This window comes from Ciconia boyciana, chromosome 7, assembly GCF_034638445.1.
Source record: "Ciconia boyciana chromosome 7, ASM3463844v1, whole genome shotgun sequence".
NCBI lineage: Eukaryota > Metazoa > Chordata > Aves > Ciconiiformes > Ciconiidae > Ciconia > Ciconia boyciana.
In genome coordinates, this window is record NC_132940.1 from 37,812,626 (window position 1) to 37,837,035 (window position 24,410).

Sequence of the window (24,410 nt, forward strand, 5' to 3'; positions counted from 1 at the left end):
GAGGCTGGCATGAGCTATGGGTGTGTGCCCAGGCCAGGGGGTTTCACTGTACTGAGAGCCCTGTGTGGGTGCAGGCAGCACTGCTGCTTGCAGGTGCCCAGTGGTCCTGCCACAGCCACAGCCCCAGCACAGTGAGGAGGACTCACCCTGCAGCTCCTTCCCACGTGAATGTCTCCCTGCTGCTAGATGGCTGCAGGTTGCCCACACAGGAGAGTCTACTTGAGCATCATTTAGAGGCTTGCTTGCCAGAACACCAAGGCTTGATGCCATGGAGCTCCCTAGGGAGTGCAAGGAGATGTCTTCAGGGGCTGAGCAGCTGATTTACCTCCTGAAAGGCTTCATGCCACATGAATTGGTTTTGCTAGGTGATTGGGACACTGCTTCACCCTGCCTGGACTAGGAGACAGTCATGCTTCTCCACTCAGCCTAATACTTCAGGCACAATGAAAGAAGAAAAGCAGCTCAAGGACCTGTTAGCAACATGGCTGGCAGCCAGGCATGGATTCAGGTGAGGTGTAGTAATATTGTTAATATTGTTAATATTAATAATATTATAAAATATAATAATTATAATGATATTAATAATAATATGCCACAAGCATCATGGCACATAAGGACCTTCCATCTCTCCACAGACATGTCTAGGGATAGAGTTTGGCTGAGCTGTGAAAACAGCCTGCAAGAGAAGAGCCATCAGTGTCTCCAGCAGCATCACCCCACCACCCTGCATGGGGATGGGAGCCAGTGGACACCCTGGCTCAGCCTGCTTTGACCAACTAAAATAGAGGCCAACATGACCAGGCAGTTCAAGAGCGTTTGAGCTTTTCTCCAACCTGTCAGGGAAAACACAGACCCTTCAACTGAGTCAAGTTGTTGTGGAGCAGCCCTTGCCCTCCACCCACCTCCTTCAGCCTTTTGCAGACCCTGCTGCTCCATGGGGATTTTTCCCAGCCTAGAAATGGGGCCAGTAAGTGCAGGGAGACCACTGCCAGGAGCTCCTGGAAGGGCTTTCCAATGCTGAGAGAGTGCCAACGCTGAGAGGTCCCCATCAGCTTTAGCTCTGCTTGATGGCAGGAAAGGTTTCCCGGGGAGAGCGAAGGGGAGAGGCAGCTGGACCCACTAGCTGAGAAACCCCTGGGAAGAGGCAACATTAAACTGTACCTCACTGGGGAGAAGCCACCCCCATTTCAAATTGATCCTCTTGCTGGACATGGCTTTGTGAAAGCCATGGCAGCATCCAGACCCAGGAGCAACAGCCCTAGGACTGGGAAGAAAGCAGGGGGGCCAGGGAGAGGGCAGCCCGGGAGAGGGCAGCCCTACGCTAGTGACCTGGACTCCCACCTCAGAAGGACACATGGCCCTGCATGCCCTAAGCAACAGGCTTCTGCCCCCACAAGCACATCCAGAGGCTCCCTCCCAGCCCAGGCAGTATCCCCTGGCATAGACAAAGCAGGGGCCCAGGCAGCTAGGGAGGAACAGAAAGCAAGATCCTTTATTGTACACAGTACAGAATGTAATGCAGCTTTGCAGGAGATACATAGCCCTGCTTGAGTAAAGATTATTTCAAATCAGTCCTCAGATTAACCCCTTCTGCACTGTAGACCTACCACACCAAGCAAATGCTGAAAACCCTGTGCCCAAGGTGGGATTCCCACAACCAAATGTTCCCCATGGGTACAGGCCACTGCAGACCCAGCGGGGAGAGCAACCAAGTCTACCCAGAGTTAATCTTCATACTTCCCCAAAAAAGAATGAATCAGTCAAAAAAAAATCCAACCAAAGCTAACTAAGGAAGAAAAAAAAATTCCTATACAGCATTTACAACAAAAACATGTAGCCGGTGGGGGTGGGGGGATAGGCAGGTATGGATATATGAGTGGTGGAGTGGTAGGAGGTGCAGCAGGGAGGGGGGAGCTGGAGGGAAGTGGGGTACCTGGGAAGCAGGGTGGGGGACCCCACCATCCCTGCCCACTGCAGCCTTACAGCCCAGCTCTGAGGCCATGCCGAGTAGGGGGCAGGGGGAGTGCAGCTGAGCCAGCACAGGGGCTCAGCTCTGGCTCCCCTGGGAAAGAGGACTCGAGCAGTGAAATGGAGTGGACCAGATACTTCGGCAGCCATCCCAGCAAGCTGCAGGCACTGAGGGCTCCCCCTGCAAGCGTGCCACCGGAAAAGCTGGGGGGGGCTGTCCCCAGGGGCTCCGGGAACAGCAGCCAGGCTGCAAAAAATAGCTTTGCCTTAAAATACAAAAAAAAAAATCTACAAAAATCAGTTTAGAAACCTTCCCCCCACCCTAAAACATCAAAACAAACAAAAAAAAGAGGGAGGGAGGAAGATAGTGTCACCGTCTCCTCCCCTGAAATGCAACCCATGGCACGCAGCTGGAGCTGGGGAGGAGGAGTGAGAGGGGCATGGAGAGGACCCGGGGGGGGAGGGGCTGGGAAACTGTTATTATCAGGAGATATCACAAGGGTGGGGCAGGGAGGGTCAGTTCAGGAAAGCAGAAGGCTCCTCAGGGTTGGGGTAGGATGCTGCGCACATCAGACCCGGGGTGCTGGCCCAGGCGGCCCCCCCGCATCCCTCCTCTGTGCAAATCGAAGCCCTTTCCACCACACAAGGCAGCTACGCAGATTGCGCTCGATGCAAAGCAGATTGTCATGACAATTCACCAGATGGCCACGCCAGCTCAGCCCAGTCCCAGGGCGCTGCTGGAGCCATCAGCCCTCGCACTGCTGGCGAGGAATGGGGCCTGGGTCAGAGACTGTGTCTTTAGCTCCCGTTGCCCAAAAACATCGCACCAAAGCTTGGCAGGAGTTGCCAGCCACGGGCAGTCCTATGCACTAGCCCTTGGACAGTAAGGGTGGGAATTTGGTGGTGACACACACGGGGCATTTTAGATTCCTCCAATTTGTGTGCACACGTGCGGTTTGTGATTTTTTTTTCCTCCTTATGAACAGCAAAAAATATTCTTTAGAAAACCATATTTGCCCAGAGTGGATGCGCTAGTGCTTGTGGCTCTGCCAGCTGGCTGAGTCAGTAAGCGAAGCCCTCCGCGTAGGGAAGGCTGCTGCAGGGATCCATCTCCAGGAGGTACGCTGGGCTGTCCTCGAAGTGTGTCAGCGGCACAGTCTCCTCCTCGGGCACTGGGCAGTCGGGCTCTGTCTTCAGGAAGGGGCGCTGATTGTCGGGATAGGCCATGGAAAAGAGGGCATCGGGGTCACAGACGAACTTATAGACGTACCGCTCACCAGCCACCTGTGAGGAGGAGGAGGAGGGCATGAGAGGTGCCCTGCACCTTCCCCCCCTGGGGAATAACAAGCACAGCATGACCAACACTGGACCTAGCCCCCCTCCTGCTGTGCCACAGGATGCTGGGGTGACAATGGGGGATGGTCACACTCTCCACCCACCCCCGTGGCAGCGGGGTCACTCGCCTTCTGCATGATGCCCTTCTCATAGTAGTAGCGCAGGGAACGGCTGAGCTTGTCGTAGTTCATGGCTGGCCGGTTCTTCTGGATGCCCCAGCGCCGCGCTACCTGGGGGGAGAAAGGCAGCAGCCGTGAAGGCTCCAGCCAGGGCTTGGACATCAGTCCTTGAAGGAAGTCACAACTGAAATGCGGGGTAGGGGCTTGTTTCTGGGAGCTGGAGCAGCCAGGGGCAAAAGCATCACCATGGTCTCGGAGAAGTTCCCCGCCTGCTGTGATAAATGTTCCAGCTCCAAGTGCTGGCTGCCGCAACGCCACCACTGCCAAACCAGGGGCCAAATCAAAAGACTTGATTAGGGGAGCCTGCCAAAAAAGCTGCTTCAAAACCCCACAATTTCCATGCACTGCATAAGAGATATTATGGGTAATTACCCACAATGCACAGCTTGGTGCTACAGCTGCTTTCAATTACTGCCCAAACAGCTTCTTCCTCTGTGTCACCCTCCTGCAGAGCCGCACAGCTCCAGCACAACCCTGTGCTGGCATGGAGCTGCCGCCAGGGACTCAGGGCAAAGCAGTGGAGCAGTTTGGGAGGGAGGGAGCCATGGCTGAGCAATGAGTGACACCCGAGGCTTGGCACAGAGGCAATACCACTGCGGCTGGTGGCTCTGGGAGCAGAGTGTGTGCCATGCCAAGAGGCAGCAGAGGAGATTAAAGGCAAATTTCTACGGCTGCTTAGCAGACGGGTGGCTGGCTTTTCCCTCTCACCCTCGAAAGCGGCCTGGAGACTAAGACACTTCAAGTGTGAGCGTGAACTGCTGTGATGCATGGAAAGGATCCGCGCACACCCCCCTCTCCCCAGGCTCTTCCTTGCAGCTGCCTCTGGGGTGCAGCCCCAGCTCCAGCACACCAGGCACTGTGGCAGGACCCCTCCGTACCTCCTCCGGCTCGATCAGCTTGAACTCCATGCCCCGGCCAGTCCAGGCGATGAAGTGGGCATTGGCGGGGTCATCCAGGAGGGTGACCAGGAACTGCCAGAGCTGCAGGGACCCACGCCGCTGGTAGGGAGGGCCCTCACGGTACAGGGTGGGCTCCTGCTTCACTTTACCTGCCCACACAGAGACACGGATGGTTAAACACCCCAGCTCTGCCCCTCTCCCGGGCTGTGCCACCCAGCAGGGGACACGTACAGCGACATTGGGCTCACCCCTGTGCCAGGACACTCTGTGCAGGATCAGGCCACAGGGTTGGAAAGGGGAGAGCTGCTGGGAATGGCACTGCAGGCAGGCAAGGGTGGGTGGCAGGGACAGGGCACGGTGGTCATGCTGAGCAGCCACGTGGGATGATGCTCAGCAGCTCTCAAGAGCACCGTGCCAGCACCGCTTGGTCTTAAAATCTGGCTGCTGCAGAGCCTGGCCCCAAATCTCCCTCCATGAGCCCTGGTCACTCCCCAGCCCTCCTCTGGGGCCGAATTCTTACCCTCTAGCCTCTCCGGTACCACACACGTGTCATCAAAATACAATCGTGTGTCCTTTTCATACGAAAATCCTAGGGGGAAGAGACCCTTGGTGAGCACAGGGGCCCCCACCACCCTGGCCAGACCCCAAAAAAACCCTGGCTTGGCCCAATCCAGCACTAAGACCCCATCCCCCAGTGCTGGGAACAGTTCCATCCCCCCCTCACCCCAGGGAGCTGGGGGAACCAAAACCCTCTTAGCAGCTACAGCGGGCACGTTATCCCGGATTACACTGTGAGGCACTGCCGTCCTCTCATAGCACACTCGCAGGGGCCGGCCACTGCACGGCACAGGCCCTATTTTTAGTGGCAGTGCCGGTGCTGCTCGCATGCAGGCTCTCACAGGCACCATGGTGCTCTTGCAGGCGTTTTTGGGGTGCCTGGCAGCTCTGCCAGCCATGAAGGGAGGTCTGCCTGCCCCAAGGGAGGGACAGGACATGACACACCGGGGATGCCCATGACTGGGAGGAGGCCAGGGGCACACTCACCGTCATGGCTGCTGGGGAAGACGCCCCCCCGCAGGTACGAGGACTGGCAGTTAGGCACTTCTGCGGGGCAGATGAAGGTGGCATTAAGGACGTACATCCCGTGGGTCCCACCAAGCGCTCAGCAGCATCTTCCCCCCCCCCAGGCATGTCCTGCAGCCAAGCCTGGGCATCTCTCCCCCCAGTGCACCCTGGGCCACTGCACCCACCCCCAGCTTTGGGGGAAAACCAGTACAATTTATGGGTGGGGGGCACTGGAATGAGTGCTGGGAGCAAGGTCTAAGTCAGCTCAGGTTTTCACCACCTTATTCGGGCCCCATGGGAAGAGAGGCATTGCCACGCCTCCCCTGCCATCTGCTCAGCCATGCCACCCTCCATCCTGAGGTCGGCGTATTTTTAGGTCCTAAGGCGATTAGAGGATTTTTCCGTGATGCTGGTGGGGTCCAGCAGCCAGAAGTCACAGCTAGCCCCAGGCCAGGGCTGCAGGGGGACCCGCCAGGTGCCGCAGGGCACCCCAGCTCATGACTATGGCACAGACTATGCCACACGGCATCTGGTGAATGGCTGCTCTATCCCCCCCACTTTGGAAAGGAAAGGCAGGGGGAAGAGATCATCTACCAGGCAGAGCAGCAGCCTGGCACCGCAGGAGCCCTGGGGTGATGCGGCACCCACTGCCCGAGATTCAACCCTGAGCCCACTGCGCTGCTGCCCGTGAGCCGCAGATGGCAGAGATGGCTTTGCTCCCCTGGGTGCCACTGGTGTAACCTGCACTCCCCTGAGCACTGGCACCCCGCTGCCCCTCCCAACTCACACCCACCTGAGTCGATGCAGTAGTCCTGGGGCTCCTGCTTGATGCCCATGGGGGCCTGGAAGCTGTGGCCAGGGGGGCCGGGCAGGCCGGGGCCACCATGCTCGTAGAGCGGGTCATGGAACTCCTGCTTGAATCCCTGAGGGGGGTGGGAGGCAGCTGGGCCAAGGGGCTCTGACAGCTGCCGGTGGTAGATGGGGCGGCTGTCCCCTGGGACCCCAGGCTGTGGCGGGAAGGGGTGGCAAGGCTCCGACAGCTGCCTCTGAAACCTGGCAGGAGAGGGACATGGTGTTACCGAGAGGTGGCAGGGTCAGCCGTGCTGGCACACCGCTGGCTCCCACCCCAGACTGGGACCCCATGCTGGCTCGGTGCCCTCAGCCCGGGGTGCTCCTGGGGTGGTTTGGGTGGCGCTGTGTCCCACCCACAGCAGTCTGGGACACTTCCTCAGGAGCACAGCCACCACGATGGTTCGTCCTGTGGGGACATGGCAGAGCGCTGGGGAGCCCTGTCCCCCTCCAAGCACTGGGGACGCCCCACTAGGGGAGCAGGACAGCGCGTGAGCCATCACTATGAAGCACTGCATGATGATGGCAGCCCTGAGCTGCAGCAGGGATGTCTGGGTAAGAGTGGGAAAGGGAAACAAAAAAACCCACCCCACAACAGTAAAATCTCCCCCCTGGGGTGGGGGGCAGAGCCACAGGGCCCAGGGGATGCTGCACCCAGGTGGGCACTTACACAAAGCCAAATCCACTCTGCAGCCCCACAGCCCCAGCTGGCCACTAATCCGCTTGCGCGGCTGGGATTAAACTTTGAACTCGGCAGCAGGGAGCACTATTTTCGGCTTCAGGGTGCCGCCGCCACCAGCTCGAGCCCCAGCACAGTCTCTCCTGGCTGTGGTGGATAAGGGAGCATCTCGAGGGGGTGCTGCTGCATCCCCTCACCCTCCGGCACCTTGAAAGGTGATCTCCGTACCCGGCTCCTCTCCACCGGCCATGCACCATTTGGCTTTGTAACCGGAGCCCTCCCAGCTGCCAGGCTGGGATTACTCCATTTCCGAGCCATGTCCCTCTGCCCTTCCTGAGTGAAACCCAAGCCCCATGCTGGCATGGGGGTTGCGGCCAGCCCCCTGCATAGCTCAAAGGTCGCCCAGAGCCGAGCCCCACTTCGCCAGGGAGGGATGCTCACTCGCTGCAGGTGCGTCCCGAGGGTTTCCATGGCCCCGCTGCATGGCCTTTGCCAGGCTGCCACATCCAGCCCCATGCCTGAAGGGGACACCCCACTGCTGGTGACACGGCAGCTGTCACCGCAGCAAAGGGCATCCAGGAGGCCACAAGCAAAGCTGGAGGTCAACTGTGACCTGCGCCATGCCACCTACTGATGGGGGAGGTGAAGTGTCTGCCCAGCATGCCTGGGGCTGGGAGGAGCAGGTCCCCTTTGCAGGGAGCTACCTCGGGGGAGAAAGAGCTGCAAGATCCCAGTGGGAAGCAGCAAGTTTTGCTGCAATGGCTTTCACAGGCCCCCAGGCATCAATGTCTGGCCCACGGTCTGCGACTGCAGCAAGGGGACGGGCATCCCTCTTCCCTCCCCACACTTTGAGGTCACCGATCCATCCCACGAGGGCCAAAGCCCCCCTAAACACCCACAAGACATCAGCATTCGCTTGGGCGGGGGAAGCCTTACCTGTGCTCTGCAGGGTATTGGTTTTCAGACATCATCTTTGGCATGTGCATGGGTGGATGAGGTGGCCGCGGCATGGCGAAGGTCTGCTGCCTCTGCTCCTGCAGTGGGCGTGGGGCTGGGGCTGCCCCATGGGCAGCTGCCTGCACGGCTGGGGCTGGCAGCGGCAGGGCCGATCCCTGGTGTGCAGGAGAAACCGGCGTGGCGGGTGGCGTTAATGGCTTGAACCCGGCAGGGGGCTTCCTGTCATAGGCACTGTGGAGGGGAGAGGGGCTGGTGACTGACGGCAATGCTAACGAGAACACCTCCGCCCTCCGCCCGGCAGGGGCTGACAAGCAAGACTAGTCCCCATGCTGCGACCCGAGGGGTCTGCAGGCAGCGGCCACCCCCCCACTACCTACCAGCAGTTGTAGAGGCACTTGTCCCCATAACCAGCACAGAGAGCCTGCTCGTGGCTGCAGGATGACAGCTCTGAGGAAGGGCTGTGCAGCTCACGCTTGATCTTTGCCGGAGGTGGGGCATGCAGGACCACTGCAATGAGAAAGAGGAAGATACAGGCTCACTCGTGTGGGAGAATGTGATGGGGGACATCACCCCTGCGGAACATCCTCTTGGGTGACCTTTGCTTGGGAATCAGGGGCCGAATTGACCCCCCAGCAGCATCAGGCAACCAAACCACGGCAGGGTGATGCCCCACCAGACCCTGACATGCTGGTGGACCAAGCCAGGGTGGCAGGGCTGACTTCTGCAGGGGAGGGCAGAGCTCCCAGGGCTGGGACAGTCCCTCTGGCACAGGACATCGCTCACAGAGGGGGAATCGTTCTCCACTGGGATCCAAGAGGGGAACAGCACAGGGTGAGAGAGGGCTGAGCAAGGGCTGTGACAGAGGGGTCAGGCAGCTCAACAACAGCCACAGATGAGACATGTGCCCAGGCTGGGCCAAAAGTCCCTCAGCAAGAAGAGACGAGCCTGGGCACCGCAGGCAGTGGCTGCCTCTCTGAGCCGTGGGGTGGGAAACAAGGGGGCTTGACAGCCTTGGAGCTCCAAGAACTTGTAAGCAGGATGCAGCAACCCACTTGCCATTGCCAGGGCATACCCAGCTCCCAATTAGCTGGCCAGAGAGTCAGCAAGCTACCTTCCCCCAGCCAAGGTGCTCCAAGGGGACCCAGTCCCAGGGTCCCACAGTTGTATCAGTTCAAGTGGCAAACGTCCCATTAAACCCAAACCCTTCCCAGCCCCGCAAGCCAAATCACTATATATAATTTTAAACCAAGTAATATATGCTTAACCTAATTAATTTCTAAAAGCAGGCACTCTAGGAAAGGGAAAGCACCTCAGAGATCTTTACCTAAATAGTGCCTGCAGAGGAGAGCCAAGACTAATCGGAAGTGGAGTATTAGCTTCATGCAAAGTCTAAACACAGCCCGGCTAAGGCAGAGAAGAGCAAATAGCTCCAGGACAACTGTTCACAGCTTGCCAGGTAATTAGCTGCTCCCCTAATTTGTCAAAACCTTTAAAGAGCTGCTGACTCCCCCCTCTACACACCCTCCACAACGGCCCAGCACAGCTGGTACCAAGGGCATAAAACCTCCCGAGGAGCATTTGAAACACGAAGCCCAGAACTGAGCCAGCATAGCCCTCCACACGCCTTCCACCCGCTCCCAAGCCGGATTTATCTCCCTCCTCCTTCCCCACCCAGAGAGGTTTTGCCGCTCTCAGCATTTTGAGCCTTAACGGGGGGCCAGCACAGTGGCGGCAGAGCCTGGGCGCCCCGCGAGCCATGGAAAAGCAAAGGGGAACTGGTTTTGGAAGGACTCCAGCTGCCTATCGCAGGCATGTTTCTCCCTAACAGGCTCTGTGTTGTTGGACCGGGTTGTTTTTCCGCCAGCCGTACAATGGGGTCTGGTTATTCATTGAAAAAAAAAAGTCTCTGAGCGGGCACCACCCTCCATTCACAAACAATTTGGAGCGCTCCATTCATGTGGCCGGGGAGGGCGGCGCTGGGGCGGGGGGGAAGAAAAGAAAAATTTCCCCAGAGCTTAGTACTGCCATTCAAGAAAAGGGAAGCGAGCCTTAAGATCCTAACAGAGACCAGCTGGCCAAGCCCGGACTTTGTGCAACGTTTGGATTCCTTACACAAACACCGCAGGGCCGGCCGGCGCTGCCTGGCAAGACGCCCTCTTGCTGCCAAGCTCATGGCCAGCCGGGGTGGCGAGGCTGGAGTGCCTGGTGGCAGGAGCCAAGGAGGGCACCGAGGCCGGTGGTGCAGCTCTTGGGGGGGGGGGGGGGGGGGGGGAAGGAGCTGGTTTTGGGTCCCCGGCGGCAAGCGGCCAGGCAGGGAGTGGGGAAGGCAGCAGGAAGTGTTCCCGGGGAAGGGGATGCCTGCCCCAGCGTCCAACGCCTCAAAGGCACATTGGGTGTGCAAGCACTTTTAACCTTTCCGGTCCTGAGCTTGTCACTATAATTAAAAGCTAAAAAAAATATATAGATAAAAATAGGCAGAGGGAGCAGCTTAACTATAGGTGGGGCCGGGGAACACGCCTCAGCACACCAGTGCCAGGACTGAGCCATGGGAGCAATGAGAGCACCTGTGGGTGCCTGACAGCTCGTCTCTGGGCTGCTTTAGCCCCTCGGGATGGACAGACCCCAGGGAGGCTGGGCAAGGGAACCAGCCATGCGTACTGCTACTGTGCCCTACCATTAAGGCAGCACAACCAGGAGGGGAAGATGGGGGGGGCCCAGGCATACCCCTCCCTCCCCCCCCAGTGCTGTACCACCAGCCAAGCTGGAGATGCCCCAAAAGTCAACCTTCAGCCAAGAGGTCTCCTGTGGGAAAGGTGATACCCCAAAGCCATTCGGGGCCTTGAATTGCCAGTGAATCCCTTGGTGGGGGACAGGGCAGGTTGTTCCCAATCATCAGCATGATGGGACCTCTAAGAGGCTGAGCCTAGAGAACACTGCCTTTGCTAGTGGCACCCGCTGCCCAAGCCATGGAGAAGGCAACCAAACCACCATTTCCAGCCTGGCCACTGGCTGCGGACCTTGGCACCCGCTCAAGCCGTCACCTGGGAGCCGAGCTCCACACCTGCCCCTCCATCCCCCAGCATTACAGGACGCACCCAAGGTCACGCCAGGAGAGGAGCCAGAAATAGAAGCCAGGCTCCTGCTTTCCTTTGTTTAAACAATCCTTCCTCAGAAACAAGCCTCCTGCTTTCATTTCAGTGCATAAGAAACCCCACTCTGTGGCCTGCCCAGGGCTTTAGCCACACACCGCCCGCACAGGGGGCCACAAGTCCCCTGGGAGCAAACCCCTGCAAAAGACAAATCCTCTTGTGGTGCTTGATCTCCCCAACACGACCCCATAACCCCCGTTATTTAAACAACCTATCGAGATATAACATTGTACATATACGCTTCTCCCCGGGACCGTGCCGCTGTGCGGACCAAGCCCACACCTACACCCAGCTAGGGATGCAGCACAATAGCCAGCACAGTGAGTTCTGCAGGAGTTGCCCACGGCCTCCTCGCCTTCCCAGGAGAATCTTCTCCCGGGAAGCTACTTCTCCCAGTAGCTTATAAGCACCAAATCCGGCCTCTTGCTGCTCGGCCCAGGGCACTGAGAACAACACATCCCTTATTCAGAGGAGCCCTGCTTTCCCCATCCCTATGGTGGGATTTCCTCCCTGCAGCCCTCCGGCACGTTACAGCACTTTGCTGCCAAACCCCAACTTTAAGCCCTTGTCTGCCAGGGACCTCGGCTACAAAATCAGGAACCATGAGCGGGCAGCAGCCAAGCTGGAGGCAGTTGCTGTGCGATAAGGGTTTTTTAGCAAGGCGAGAACGATGCTGCGGTTCGGAGCATCTCCGAGACTCGACACAGCACACGTGGTGGTGTTCCCCACAGCAATGGGGTCAAAACTGAGCCTGGTTTGTCCCTTTTTGCTGCTGTGCCAAGGAACCTTGGCCCTGGGAATACTAGGGCCATGAAGCAGGAGATGGAGCCGGTTTGCTCAGGATAAGAGAGCAGCAGCTTCCTCAGGAAAAAGACACAGAGCTACACAACTGCAGGAACCAAGTCCAACACATACCTGCAAACATGCGCATGGACTAGGGAAGTATTTACCTTCACCCTGGAGCTAAAGGGCACAGAAACCCAACGTGACCCCCAGCACGGAAAGGAGCACATCCCCGCTAGTGAACCCTGGGTGCAGGAGGGAAGCTTCCCACACCACACATGGTTCAAAACTGGAGTGAAATGAGAAGATGGGGCCAGAAAGCTGTAAGCTAGAGACTCTCATCTTTAAATGCTCTCCAGAGCTGGTATGGAAGAGCCGGACTCCCCGTCCCCCTCCACTCTGGTCTGAGCCCCCCGTGTCCAGCACAGCCCTCTGCATGACAGTGAGGGAAACCTTTGCTTTCTCTCCCCAGGAAAGTTAAGGAAGGTTATTATAGCGGGGAGTCACGCAGTGAGATCTCCTTTCAAATGACAAAGTAATTTCAATGCCGGGTCTGTAGAGGCCGAGCAGGTCAGGAGAACATTTTAAGAGTCTTGACCAAATGCTCCCCCCACCCACCCCCCGACCGCATCACCCAGAAAAGTTTGTCTCTTCTCTCTGAGCTCTTCAGGTTACAAGGAAACAAGAGACTGCCAAAAGGCACTGGAAACAGCTTCAGCTCTAAGAGCCACCCTCCCACGCATGCTGCAGTTTCTACTGCTCCAAGCAAGAGCTGCTGGGCTGCACTAGGATGTCAACAGCCAGTTGTGTTTCTGACTCTGGGCTCGCCTTTTATCTCAGGGGAGACAAGGGGAAAAAAGCGCATCTGAAACTTGGGCTGTCTGGAACAGTTTAATGGCAAGCTTCCCACTCAGAAGTAATCAAAGAGCAATAATTAACATGCATTTACTGTAGGAGAAGATACCCTTGCTGCATGCTGTGACAAAGCTGGAATGAAAAATCTGTTCGACTGCAGGCTAAATTTGATTTCCTTTAAGTTCTGTAGCTATCTGGCTCAGCAGCAAAACCCAGCCACCAACACCAAGCTACTACTTCTGTTTGCCAGGTAACAACTCAAAATGTCCCAATCCCCACCCTTCCCCTCCAACCGAGCCTTCAACGCCAGGAGAGCCAGCACCCGAGACACACGCAAGCACCACACACCATTAACCAGCCTCTGCCCTCACTGCTAACCATTCCAGCAACAAACTGCAGCTCAGAAGCAACTATCTCTCTCTCTTATGCAATTCAAGAGGGACTGCATTTTCACTGGCCTCGTTTTAAACACGCTTGCTTGCCAGCAATTAACGCTGCTTAAAGTGGCTCAAGTTTCACCGCTCAGGTCCACTCTTGCCAACAGTGCTGGGCCAGGACTGTAAAAAGCTCCAGAAACTGCAGAGATTGTGGCTAACCAAGGAGCCCAGCACGAGCCTCGCATCCACTTGAAAAGGAAAAGGAGCATTTATAAGCAAATCAACATTACTATGAACAAGCAGCAAGTCTCAGGGGAGCCCAGAGATCAGTTAGAGCTATTTCCATGTATTTGGCTATAATTTTCCCCATTTCCAGAAGACAAGACATTGCAAGTTTCATCTTGATGAACCCAAACCACACATGCTTTCTCCCAAAAGTCCATGATTTCACGGTTTCAGCCCCAGCAACAACTGCTTTCCCAAGGAAGCAGCTCCAAACCCAGCACGAGGCACCCAAACATTTCCCCCGTGGAGAACAAAAAGCCAGAACAATCACTTACAGTTGTCAGACTGGAAATCTGGGACAAATTGTTCATCATCAGGGACCTGAGCTAAAAAAACAACAACAAAAAAGTGGGTTTATGGCATTTTTGGTTCTCAAAAAAATGCTCATGGAGAGATTTTACATGGCAAAAGGCAGAGGTAGAGACTTGCCTTCAGCTAGCCAGGCCTCTTGGAGCTGGCTGAGATCCTGGAAGAGCTCTGGAACAGAGTGAAAGGCTTATGCGCTCCACAGAAGAATAAATAAAATTGCCATTATTCGCAGGATTATTTCTAAACCGACAAACACGAGGACAGCGGTCTCACGGGGCCGCAGCGAGGCCATGGCTGCCCGGGCCAGCCCTGCCTACCTTCCGAGTCATGGGCCAGGTCGGTCTCCAAAAATTTCCTTTTCCTATCGGACCCCGGCCGGCCTCGGCCCTCCTCTGCGCAGGACTTCTGCAACGACCAGGGCGGGAGCGGTTCGGAAGGGTGGCAGCCTCCAAGGACAGTATGTCCCCAAGGATGGGGTGGCCCAACAGGGAGCAGGGAGGGGGCACAGGGCAAACTTACCCCAGGGCCCATGAAGGGAACCTGCTGGTCGTAGAAGCCGTCCATGGTGCGGGGGAGACGGGCAGTGCCCCTAGCCTGCTCAGCATCGACGCCAGCCCGGGAAGGGGAGTCCTGCCCGGGCTCCGGCGGATGCGCGGCTGGGGGGTGGAAGGGAAGGGGGGGTCAGGATCAGGCCCTGGCCCCTGCCGCCCCCGGGGCTGGCTCGGTGCGGATACGCCGCGCGTCCCCGGGGAGCCGGCCCGCTCCTGCCGTGGCGGGTCGCAGCCCCCCGGTTCGTGATGTCACCCAATTTCTATAGAAACGGCCGTGACATCATGCGCCGTGGGAGCGGGAGGAGGGAGACCAGCAGGCAGGCAGGGCCGCTTCACTTTGCCTCCGCTCGCCCAGCGGCCGCGTCCCGCCGCCTCCCTCCGCCCCTGCCGGTGCTCGGCGCTGCAGGGCCGCGCCGCAGCCAGGCACGTTCCCACGCCGCTCCGCGCGCCCCATTGATAAACTCCGCCCCCCCTCCCCCGCGCGCGCTCGCGCGCGCCCCCCGCCATTCACACCGCGCGGCCCGCGCCATTCATAAGCACCGCCCCCGCCCAGGGCCGCACTGCCCCGCGCCGCCAGGCCCCGCGTACCCGGCCGGGGCGCCGCGAGCTCAGCCGGAGCGGGGCGGGCCGAGCCGAGCCGGAGCCGGGGGCCAGGGAATGCGCCGGGGAAAGCGGCGCCGCGCCGCTCCGCGCCTGGGCACCGCGCTGCCGCTCTGCGCCGGCCCGCAGCCCCCGAACCAGCGGCCTCCGCCACGCCACGCCCCGCCCCGCGCCGCGCCGCTTGTTTACTCTCCACGCCGGCCAATGGGGCGCCGCCGCTGGGCCTCCCGCGCGGTCTGATTGGCTGCAGTGCCGCTGCGTGCCCGCCCGCGCGCCGCTCCGCCGAGCACCATTGAGGCCGGCTGGGTGGGAGGGGGCGGTGGCAGCCAATGGGCGCGGCGTTATTTGCATGGCTCCGCCGAGAACGTTTTTCATTCATAAAAAAATAGAAGGGGGAAGAGGCTGTCGGGTGGGGCTGGGGCAGCGCGGGATTTAAAGGGGCCGCGGCCTTCTCCAGGAGTGGGGCTAGGGATCTTACGGTCGGTCTTGAGGGGTTGATGGGACAGCCCGGGAGGCCGGATCCGGATCCGGATCGGGGGCAGGACCTGCTCCCTCCACGCCGTGCCCAAGAACCTGCCGCACAGCAAGCTCTGCAGACAGGATGGACCTCAGGCCTCGCACGCTATGGGGTCCACTGTGTGCACGCCATGGGGTCCCCTCTGCTTTCTCGGGAGGTGGTTTCGCACCAGCAGGGTGGTGTCACACAGGTCCCCCTGCGAGCCTGGGGCTAACCCATGCCTGAGTGCCGGCTTTGGCAGCCTTTCCCCTGCAGGCACCCTGGAGGTGGGTTTGCCTTTGTGAATGGCTCTTTGGAGGAGGCCATAAGGAAAATGGTTCCCACTTGCAGGGGCTTTGGGGCTGCCCTGGCCATGGATCCCCCCTGGGTGGGTTCATGGACACAAGCCCTTGCAGGACTGCAAATGGCTGAGGATTGGGAATGAGTTTAGGACAGAGCCACGCTGCTGGGGGCCTGCCAGGCCCCCCACCCTGGCATTGGTCTGCCAAGTGCCTCAGTTTCCCCATCTGTTACTGGAGGTGGTGAGACCCGCCATGGAGACTCACCAGTGGCCACTCATGGAGGATGCAGCAGGTTGCACAAGATAAATGAACTGTGTGGAGGCCACATGTTGTTGTAGAGTGAGACTGGGAAATTATTGCTGGAGAAGGGAAAAACAAGGGATAGTGCTCAGTTAAATATTGCTCTTCTCAGCTTGGGAAGGAGAAGAGCCTTCTGCTTGGATCCTGGGAAGATGCCCAGGGATTAGGAAGCCTGTTGGTGCAGGGTTGTCCTTACCATTTTGAAATCCTCAGGCTCAGGTCATGGGCTTGCCAGTGACCTGGGAGACCTGCCCAGCATGTCTCTGGGCTGCTGGTGGGAATTTCTGTGTCGCTGTTTGGGTACTGATGAGCTTCCAGAGTCCTCCAGGGCCACCATCATCCCCCAGGGTTGACGCTTGTAATGGCAGGTATCTTGTCTCCCATTGTGTCCTGGGTGAAATGGGGGGAGCTGCCACAATACAACGCCTGCTGGGTGCCTGCATGCAGGGAGCACACAGAGGGCACTGGGTGTCCTTGCTGCCCGGGGAATGCTCCTGAGGGGCTCTGCAGACGCTGGCGCTCTCATTTCACCTCCACACAAAGGCAACCAGGATTAAATCACCACTAGTAAAATTAGCAGATGACACACAGGCAGGCAGGTGGCAAAAACTGGGCCAGGGAGCAAGGCGGGCTGCTGGGGACGAGCCGGGTCATCACAGAGCTGGGCACAACCAGCGATCCAAGGCAGCTGTGGCCCCGCACTGGCCAGGGGCTGCTCAGCACCCCTGGTGCCTCTTGCTGCCACACAGTGCAATGGGGGCTGAGCACAGCTGTGGGGCAGGCAGGTGGACGGCTGCAGGGGTGCCTTGGGAAGAGCTTAAGCCCCTGGAGAGCCAGGGCTAGGAGGGGCGATGGCGACCAGCACCTGCTAAATTTAGAACCTGCTCGGGAAAAAAAAAAAAAAAAAAAAAATTGCAGGCTCCAAATTTGGTTGCAGCTCCTGCCAGGTGCTGTTCCATCGTGCTGCTGCTGAGAATGCCCCTTCGGCCCTGGCACCCTGAATCAGGCACCTCCTGTTGGAGTCCCCCAGGGTGGGGATCCTGCACCTGGCCAGGAATTGGGGAACCCCAGCACACCCCAGGACCAGCTATTTCATCACCAACTTTATTTGAGGCAAGCCCAGAGCAGTCCAGGTGTACATGGCAACACGCGCTATGCTACAGACGCCATTTCCATGCAGGCAACCACGGTTATGCACACAGCGGGAGGATGGGGCTGGTGCTGGGCTGGGGCTCCCACGGGAATGGGGTTCCAGCCCAGGAGAGGACCCAGCCCCTGTGGGTCCCCTCCTGGGCTGGAGACCTTTGCACCATTGGACTAAGGAGATCATTAGCTGCCAGGCCCGTTGAACCATGGCTTTGGCACGGCGGGAGTGGATTGAAGCTGCATCCCGTGGGGGAGGTGGTAGGGTCTGTCTCACTGATTGTCAGAAGGGGATGTCTCTATCAGAGCCTGTCACTCTTGGCAGACCAGCGCTGGCGTGTCATCATCCTGCTGGCCCAGGGTGGTGGCCCTGGGCTCCCCATACCCTGCAGGACATTGGTTTGAGTGCTCCCCCCTGACTTTGAGCTCAAACGAGTGCTCCTTGCCCCCGGCACGCTGCTAGACCCGTGGGTGTGGGCATGGGCATGGTGCCCACTTGCTTCCTCTGGCTCCGCCACCACCGACAGCAAACCACAGCAGAGAGAGAGGAGTGCTGCTCTTTGCTTGGGGCCCAGCAAACTGTGAACAGGTGCAAGGAGCAGGTCTGCAGTGAAAAACATTGCTGATTCCATAAAGGCACTTTCTAATTGGAGCCCTGGGATAAAACCCTTGCTTGTTTGAGTGGGCAGGGAAATGGAGCCAAACCTCCTGCTATAAACGCTGCTGAGCTCATGTGTTGTCATCCCATGGATCAAATCCATCACCACATCTGCCGGCAAAGCTCTGGAGATGGTGGAAGTTTTTTTCTTTCACCCTCCCCAAGAGCAGGGGCTGTGAGGCACAGCTGCCATCAGGGAGGGGCTAGGGAAATGGAGGCTGCTGGTTTGTGGGACCCAGGGTTTATCTGGCCTAGCTCCCATATGCTTTCACCTGGCTACTCATTAATGGCCACCCCAGGTGACAAGGAGGAGGAGGGTGGATTTACGCACCACGGGTGGAGCGTGCCCATGTACGCAGGTCATGGCTCCGGCAAGCTGCAGTGACCTCTGCGCCTGCCAGCTGGGCCTATGCTGGCTCTTGCTCAGTCTGCAGTGCAGGGCCCCCTCCATCATGGCTTCTCGGCTGCTGGCAAGCTGGCGCTCTCCTGCAAGTGTGTCCCTGAGCGTCACATTGTAGTGAGCACCTGCCCCCCAGCTCGCCTTCGCCCTGCCCAGTGCTGGTGCTGAGGGCAGGAGGAAAGGGAGCCATGGCAGCCCACCGGAGCCTCCTCCTTTCGCCCTGGCTGAGTGGGACTCCTGGCCTGGAGGCTCCCCTGGGGTGCCGCTGCCTCCTCCCATGGCAGCAGGGCCCTACAGCTGCTGTCAGATATGGGGGAGCTAAAGCTTGAACAGGCGCATGACAGCACTGTCCCGGCCTGGGGAGGGTGACAAACAGCTCCCTTTCAGCTCACTGTTCACGCTGAAACATAATAAAGGCAGCACCCTTTGCATAGCCAGGATGATGCTATTGAATGGGGACCTGCAGCATGAGGAGGGACCAGGCACTGAGTCACCAGGGAGGACAGGGTGGCTTGTCCCAGCCAGGGTTCCCTGCCCTGTGGCAGGGGCATAGCAGGGACAAGCAGTGGTTTTCCTGCCTGCAGCAACATCCACGGGGCACACGCCACTCCCAGCTTGCTCACAGCAGCACAGGGGCCTCTGCCAGACCTGAGGGAGCTGCCTGGGAGTGGGAGCTGATTTGGGAGCTGGGCATTCCCCGACGCAGGGCCACCGCAGGAGGCAGCAGGTGCTTCCAGAAGCAACCAACAGCCCTTTCTGTGGGCCGATCCTGCCAACTCCCAGCTCCTGGGAGCGCCGTGAAGTGGGGCACACATCCAGACCACCACCTCCTCCATGCATTTGTCCGTTTTCTGGTCCCTGTCACATCCTGGAGAGAAGCTGTGTCCCACGGTTTGTCCCCACGTGCCTGGTGGGGGACACATGGGTGATGCCACCAAAACCTGCCTGTGCATCCTGGCTGGGCTCTGGCAGCCAGCTGGGCGAGGAGAAAAGGAGCGGCCGCGCAACAAGCAGCGGGTGCCCGTGCAGGCAAGAGGCTGGCAGCGGCATCTGTGAAGCTTTGGGGTGGGTTGGGGGGAGACCTGGCCGTGTGGGAACCGAGGTGCAGCAGCTCCCCCCACTCCCTGCAGCCATCCAGGACCATCGGAGGCAGCACCAGAGACTGCCAGGAGAGCACAGGCCTGGCGAAGCACATGGGGAGACATGTAAAAAGGTGGGTGGGACACTTCCAAGCGAGAAGAGCTTCTAGATGTCTGTCCCCAGAGTCCCCAGCCCCTGGCAGAGGCTGCAGGCTTTAGAAGAGAGGATAGTCTATGTGGAAGGAGGTGCCATGGGCACAGCCAGGGGGACAGCCAGCAGAGAAGGGAGGTGGTGTTCATGTCCAACCTGGGCTCATAAAAAGGTGACCCTCAAACACCCCCAAAGTTTGCTAAATAAATATATAAATATGAACACGAAGCCCAGAGCTGGGGTGTGGGGGTTTCCCAGGGTTGGCAGCTCCTCCCAAAATCCCTTTTTTGCTGTTTCCACATCAAAACCCCACACTTGTACCCATGGCTGAGGCACCGTCTGTCCCCAGCCCATCCTGCGCCTTGCAGCTCCCATGGCCAGCAGTGAAGGCTTAAAACCCATCCCAGAAGTGCTAGCTGAAGGCATGGCAAAGACCATCTCCTCTAGGCTAAGAAAATAAATAACTTCTCCAATGTGCAAGGGTTGGTGGACAGAAAGCCAGTGCAGCAAAACATCGAGTGTTCTTCAAGAGGATTAAAAATAAATAAGTGAAGCTTGGCGTTTTCTTGGGATCATGTTCATTTGCAGCTCTGCTGGGGCGGGCAGGGGGGTAGTATTTAAATAAAGGGAAAAAAACCCAGTCCTAGCACTGCTCTGGCGAACATGCTCCTTGCATGTTGGCCTGCCTTCGCCCACTGCTTCCATCCCGGCTGGAGAAGATGCTTGTGGTAGTGGGGAAGGAGCCTCCAACATCTTCCCAGGACGAATCATCCCCACTGGGCTTGGGGGGTGTTTTCTCTCTCTGCCACAGAGCAGGGATTTGGGGACCCCTGCAGAGAGTGGGTGTCCAGGACGCCAGGTGCCTCTGGGCTGTGGCTCCTTGCACGCTGCTTAATCTTGAGTTCAGTTTTTCCTCTTCAGGAAAAAGAAGCTGCTCTTCTGAGGGGGGCCCAGCAGCATCGGCACTTGGCTTTTATGTGTAATTTTGACCTAAAAAGAAGTGAAGAACCCAGCTCAGTAAGGGGCTCTCAGGCTCTGAGTCCCCCTGGGCATCCCCCAGCCCAGGGACCCCAGGGAGTGACCCGAGCAAGCCGGGAGCACCTCAGCACCCAGCACTGGGGCGAGGAGCCGCTGCTGCCCCCCAGTCGGGTTGTTAAATGCTTTGGTGCACAGGAATAACAGCTCCAGAACCACGTCCAGGCAGTGCTGGGACAGGCAGAGGATTATCCTCTAGGCAAGCTGCCTGCTGGATCATGGGGGACGCCACTGCAGCCCCCCCGGGAAGACATGCTGCTGTGCCAACCTGCCTGGCAGGGGACAAGCGTGTCCCTGTCCCCACGGCTCCTGCAATGGTTTTCCATGAGCTCAGGGCTGGCATGGGCACACACAAAAGTCACAGGTGGCCGGGCTCTGCGGCCACCCATGAGCAAGCGCAGGAGCCTCCCTCCAACTCCAGAGACTTTGCCACGCTGCATGAGGAGCCAAGGCTGCTCACCCTGCTGTCAGCCCCTGCCTGCCCCATACTGCCATGCTGCCAGCCCCTGCCTGCCCTGTCCTGCTGTGCTGCCAGCCCCTACCCACCCTGGCTGCCTGCAGTGGAGCTGCCCCTCCCCGGAGACTCACAGTGCAGGATGGCTGCATCCAGGGCTCCCCGTCCACCTGCATGGGCAGCAGCTTGGACGTCCTGCAAGGTGCAAAGAGAGGGAACACAGGGTGACACAGGCGCCAGCTTTCACTGTCAGTTGGGTACTCAGCCAGGCCGGGGACAAATACCTGATGGTGACAGATGAACATTGGGCCAGTCTCTTCCCAGCGCTCTTCAGCCCCGTGTAGATCTGCCCCATCTCCATCGCGCCCTCCAGTCCCACCACCTCCAGGAGGTGGTCGCTGAGGTCTGCAAGAGAGAGGGATCCGAGTTGGTCCCCCCGTCCCCAGGGATCCCCTGCCTTCCACTGTCATCTGAAACATCAGGGCCAGCACAGTGGGGCTGGTGGCATGACGGGGATGCGTCATGATGTCCCCTGCACCCCAAGACCACCGAGCTGGGTGTTTGCAGCATTGGGCAACGCTGCTGCCCAAAATCCCTGGAGCAAAAATACTCCTTATTTGAAACAGCACCCAGTACTGCATGGCTGCAGGGTGGCAGCCCTGATCCCACCAGCTCTTTGACTACTTGTTTGCAGTGTTGTATGAAATGGTGGCAGAACCTCCCCTGCCCTGCGTGCCCTGGGGTGCTGCAGCCCCTGGGAGCTGGGATGCATGGGGAAATCCTCCCTGGGATGGATCTGCTCAAATCCCAGGGCATCACCCCTTTTTCCAGCTCCTCCTGCTCTTCTGGGCTGCCAGCAAAGGCACCCAACAGCAGGGCAACTTGCTCCATCTCTCGTTCCCTTCAAAGGTCCTCTTTCACCCCTGGTGGAACCCTCCTCAGGAGACGGCCCCCGAGCCCCTCCACACTCTCCTGCCCACCTGCAAGTAGGGATGTGCCCAGGGGACTGACCCTACTGCCTCTTGTCACCTTTGGAACCAGCCTTTGCTCTGCCCCACTCCCTGCTGCCTGTTCCCACAAGCTTGCCTGGCAAGGGACAGCTGGTGACAGCCTGGGTCAGTTGGTGACACCATCATCCTGGCAGCCATGCGGCAGGGGGGCTGTTTCCCACCCCAGCTCTGGGATGCGGGAGGTGCCGGCTGGAAAATAGGAGCACTTTGCCTATTTTGCTGGCTGCTTTCTAACCCACTGCTCTCTGCTGGGGAACCCTGCCAGCTCTTTGGGCTGCCTGCACCCTGCCTGTGCCCGCGGGGATGGCTCTGGTGGCCACAGCAGCGGGTGCGAGGTGCCAGCTGGGGCACAGCATGGGTACACAGTGCTGTTTCCAAAAAACCCCCAGCCAGGCTGGCAGCACTGCGGTGGAGCCTGGGAAGATGCTTATAAAAACCATTGGTGCCAGCTCTGCAGCTCCACTTCTGACTCCTCCTCTGCAGCAGCGGGCGCCCGGCCCTGCAGCAGCTGCCTGCCAGCCCCACGGGGCACTGGGGGCTGCCCAGCCTCAAGGCTGCAAGTGACGGGTCCCATCTGGGCACCCCCCGAGCTGTGACCCCCAGAGGGTGGGGGGAAGAGGTGGCTGGCAGGGCACAGGAGCCACGTCCTCTCCAACCACCATGGGCATGGCATTACCAGCCCTGAGAAATGTGGTGCTGGGCCATACCCAGGTGGGCAGAGACACCCTCCTTCGCCAGCTTGGACAGATCATTCTTGGGGTCACGCCGGCACGCAAAAAGACAGCGAGCCTATAGAAACCCCTCCAGTGCTGTTGCTCCAGCGCCACGTGCACTGAACCGCGGCCAGAACCGGTGGCTGCCCAGCTCCCCTGTGCTAACCCTGCTGACCCCATGCACCCCACAAACCCCAATCACTGCCGGGCCCCGCCTCTCACCCTGCATGCAGAACTTGAGCTCCTTGGTGTCGGTGACCACTGTGGCACGCAGCTTGTCTGGCACTTTCTTGCCCAGCCGTTTGTAACTGCGCTGCTTCTTGGTCTCACCCCAGAGGTTGGAGCCGCCGTACATGCTGGGGATGTTGAGGACGGCGATGCCCTCCAGGGACATGTTGCTCAGGTCTAACAGGGTCCCATCGCACTGCCGGGTACACAGGCAGCATCAGGCCATGGAGTCGGGGGGAGCTGGTGCCTGGCACTGCAGAGCCCAGCCTCCTCTCCCTGCCTGCCCACTGAAGGAGTGCGGCCTCCTGAGCATGGTGTGCTGCCGCACGGTCCCCAGAGCAAACCTGCTCTGGCACGGCCAGCCCTGGGGTGGCTGGGGCTGGAGGTGCAAACAAATACCCCCTGGCTTTGCTTTTCTAGGGCTGACAACCGCCACCTCCCCTTCCTTGTGCTGCTTTCCCCTCTATTCCGATACAAATTTTACTACATGTCCGAGATGGCAGTTTTGAAAAGCGAATCTCCTACAGAAGCACATAAAACCTTGGCCGCGCTCAGTGCTGTAACCCAAAATAGGATGCAATACCACCTTGGCCCTAGAGCAACCTCCATCCAAACGTCTCCAGCACACACTTCCCCACCTCCCCTTGTTCAAATTGACGCCAAAGAATCAGAAAGTTTGGCTGTCCAAAACCTAACTTCAAACCAGTTTTGTCTTCAAGCTCAATTTGGAAACTACAAATGAAACTGGAAGGAAATGATAGGAAAGGTGTCAGAGGAAAAAAGTCAAGTTTTTGGAGAGAAAATCACAAGGCAGTGCACAGAACTGGTATCCCAGGCTTCACTGTCATACAACAGGACTGCCCCAGCTGAAAATTCCCTGTAAAAGGTAAAATATATGTTGCCTGCAGCTTTCCCACAGGACTGGAAGCAGCAGCCATGGAAATGCATTTCTTAACTTCATGTCTTCTCACTTTCATGCTACCCAGACAAAGCTGGATCCCCTTTTCTAGATACCTCTGGAGGAAGCAGCTGCTTTCCCATTCAACTGTATTTTCTCTAGAGCATTTGTATTTTCCTTTATTCATCTGCTCTCTACCTGCCATGCTACGCTTCAGCAAATACCAGCACATTTTTTGCCTTGCATTTTAGTGATGCGACGGCATTTCTGCCCTCTCTTGCTTTGCCAGGAGGAATGCAAATGGGCTGATGAACCCCCACTGCTGCTTTGACTCCAGTTGTTTTCCTCTAGCAAAGAGTGAAGGTCTCGAGCTTATTTTTAATACCCTGTCGGTAAGCGCTGAGCACACTGGCCACATGTAGCTGGGTGCGCACATGAGCAAGCAGCTCTGTATGTTCAGATCTGCTCTGCCTCCCCTGATGCTCCGAGATCTTATTTTTAGCCTCGCGTTGAAAGCAAAAGGCAGGAATCTTCTGGTTTGGGAGTGAAGAGCTGTCTCTCCAAGGCTTGTAAAGGATGTAAATCCTTTTGTTCTCAATACATCTTAACGGTGTCATGATTTGTAGGAACAGAAAAGACCCTAACACTCTGAGCAGTGGGTACCACGTGAGAGGACTCCAGTTCCTCACGGGATGGACAACAC

The 24,410-nt window shown here is 58.3% G+C and overlaps 2 protein-coding genes across 6 annotated transcripts in view; both read right to left on the reverse strand.

Annotated features, from left to right (window-relative positions):
* Window positions 1-1,474: 1,474 nt before the first annotated feature.
* On the reverse strand, window positions 1,475-14,996 carry ETV5 (ETS variant transcription factor 5). 4 transcript variants are annotated; one of them, XM_072867827.1, is made up of 13 exons: window positions 14,829-14,996; window positions 14,209-14,345; window positions 14,007-14,094; window positions 13,810-13,857; window positions 13,656-13,706; window positions 8,309-8,438; window positions 7,911-8,162; window positions 6,240-6,499; window positions 5,426-5,485; window positions 4,902-4,970; window positions 4,361-4,530; window positions 3,432-3,533; window positions 1,475-3,252 (listed from the first exon to the last, which is right to left on the reverse strand). In XM_072867827.1, the coding sequence occupies exons 2-13, from the start codon at window positions 14,251-14,253 to the stop codon at window positions 3,031-3,033; spliced, it is 1,497 nt and encodes a 498-aa protein (XP_072723928.1). In that variant the 5' UTR covers window positions 14,254-14,345; window positions 14,829-14,996; the 3' UTR covers window positions 1,475-3,030. The 4 variants fall into 4 exon arrangements, with proteins under 4 accessions (XP_072723928.1, XP_072723929.1, XP_072723930.1 ...); XM_072867828.1 differs by lacking the exon at window positions 5,426-5,485; XM_072867829.1 differs by lacking the exon at window positions 4,902-4,970.
* Window positions 14,997-17,110: 2,114 nt separating this feature from the next.
* The window catches only part of LOC140654041 (diacylglycerol kinase beta-like), a 29,141-nt gene continuing 21,841 nt past the window's right edge, over window positions 17,111-24,410 (reverse strand). For both annotated transcript variants that reach the window (XM_072866970.1, XM_072866969.1), the window contains 4 exons: window positions 22,804-23,005; window positions 21,143-21,263; window positions 20,993-21,053; window positions 17,111-20,359 (listed from right to left, as the gene is read on the reverse strand). In XM_072866970.1, coding sequence (XP_072723071.1) covers window positions 20,273-20,359; window positions 20,993-21,053; window positions 21,143-21,263; window positions 22,804-23,005 — 471 coding nt within the window. In that variant the 3' untranslated portion in view covers window positions 17,111-20,272. The remainder of the gene's footprint in view (window positions 20,360-20,992; window positions 21,054-21,142; window positions 21,264-22,803; window positions 23,006-24,410) is intronic.

Coding starts and splice junctions, on each gene's coding strand:
- ETV5 (XM_072867827.1), bottom strand. CDS start 14,253: ATGGACGGCTTCTACGACCAGCAGGTTCCCTTCATGGGCCCTGGG. Junction 8,439..13,655: donor AGATTTCCAGTCTGACAACT/GTAAGTGATTGT, acceptor TTCTCATTGCAG/TGGTCCTGCATGCCCCACCT. Junction 5,486..6,239: donor GGACTACTGCATCGACTCAG/GTGGGTGTGAGT, acceptor TCTGCCCCGCAG/AAGTGCCTAACTGCCAGTCC.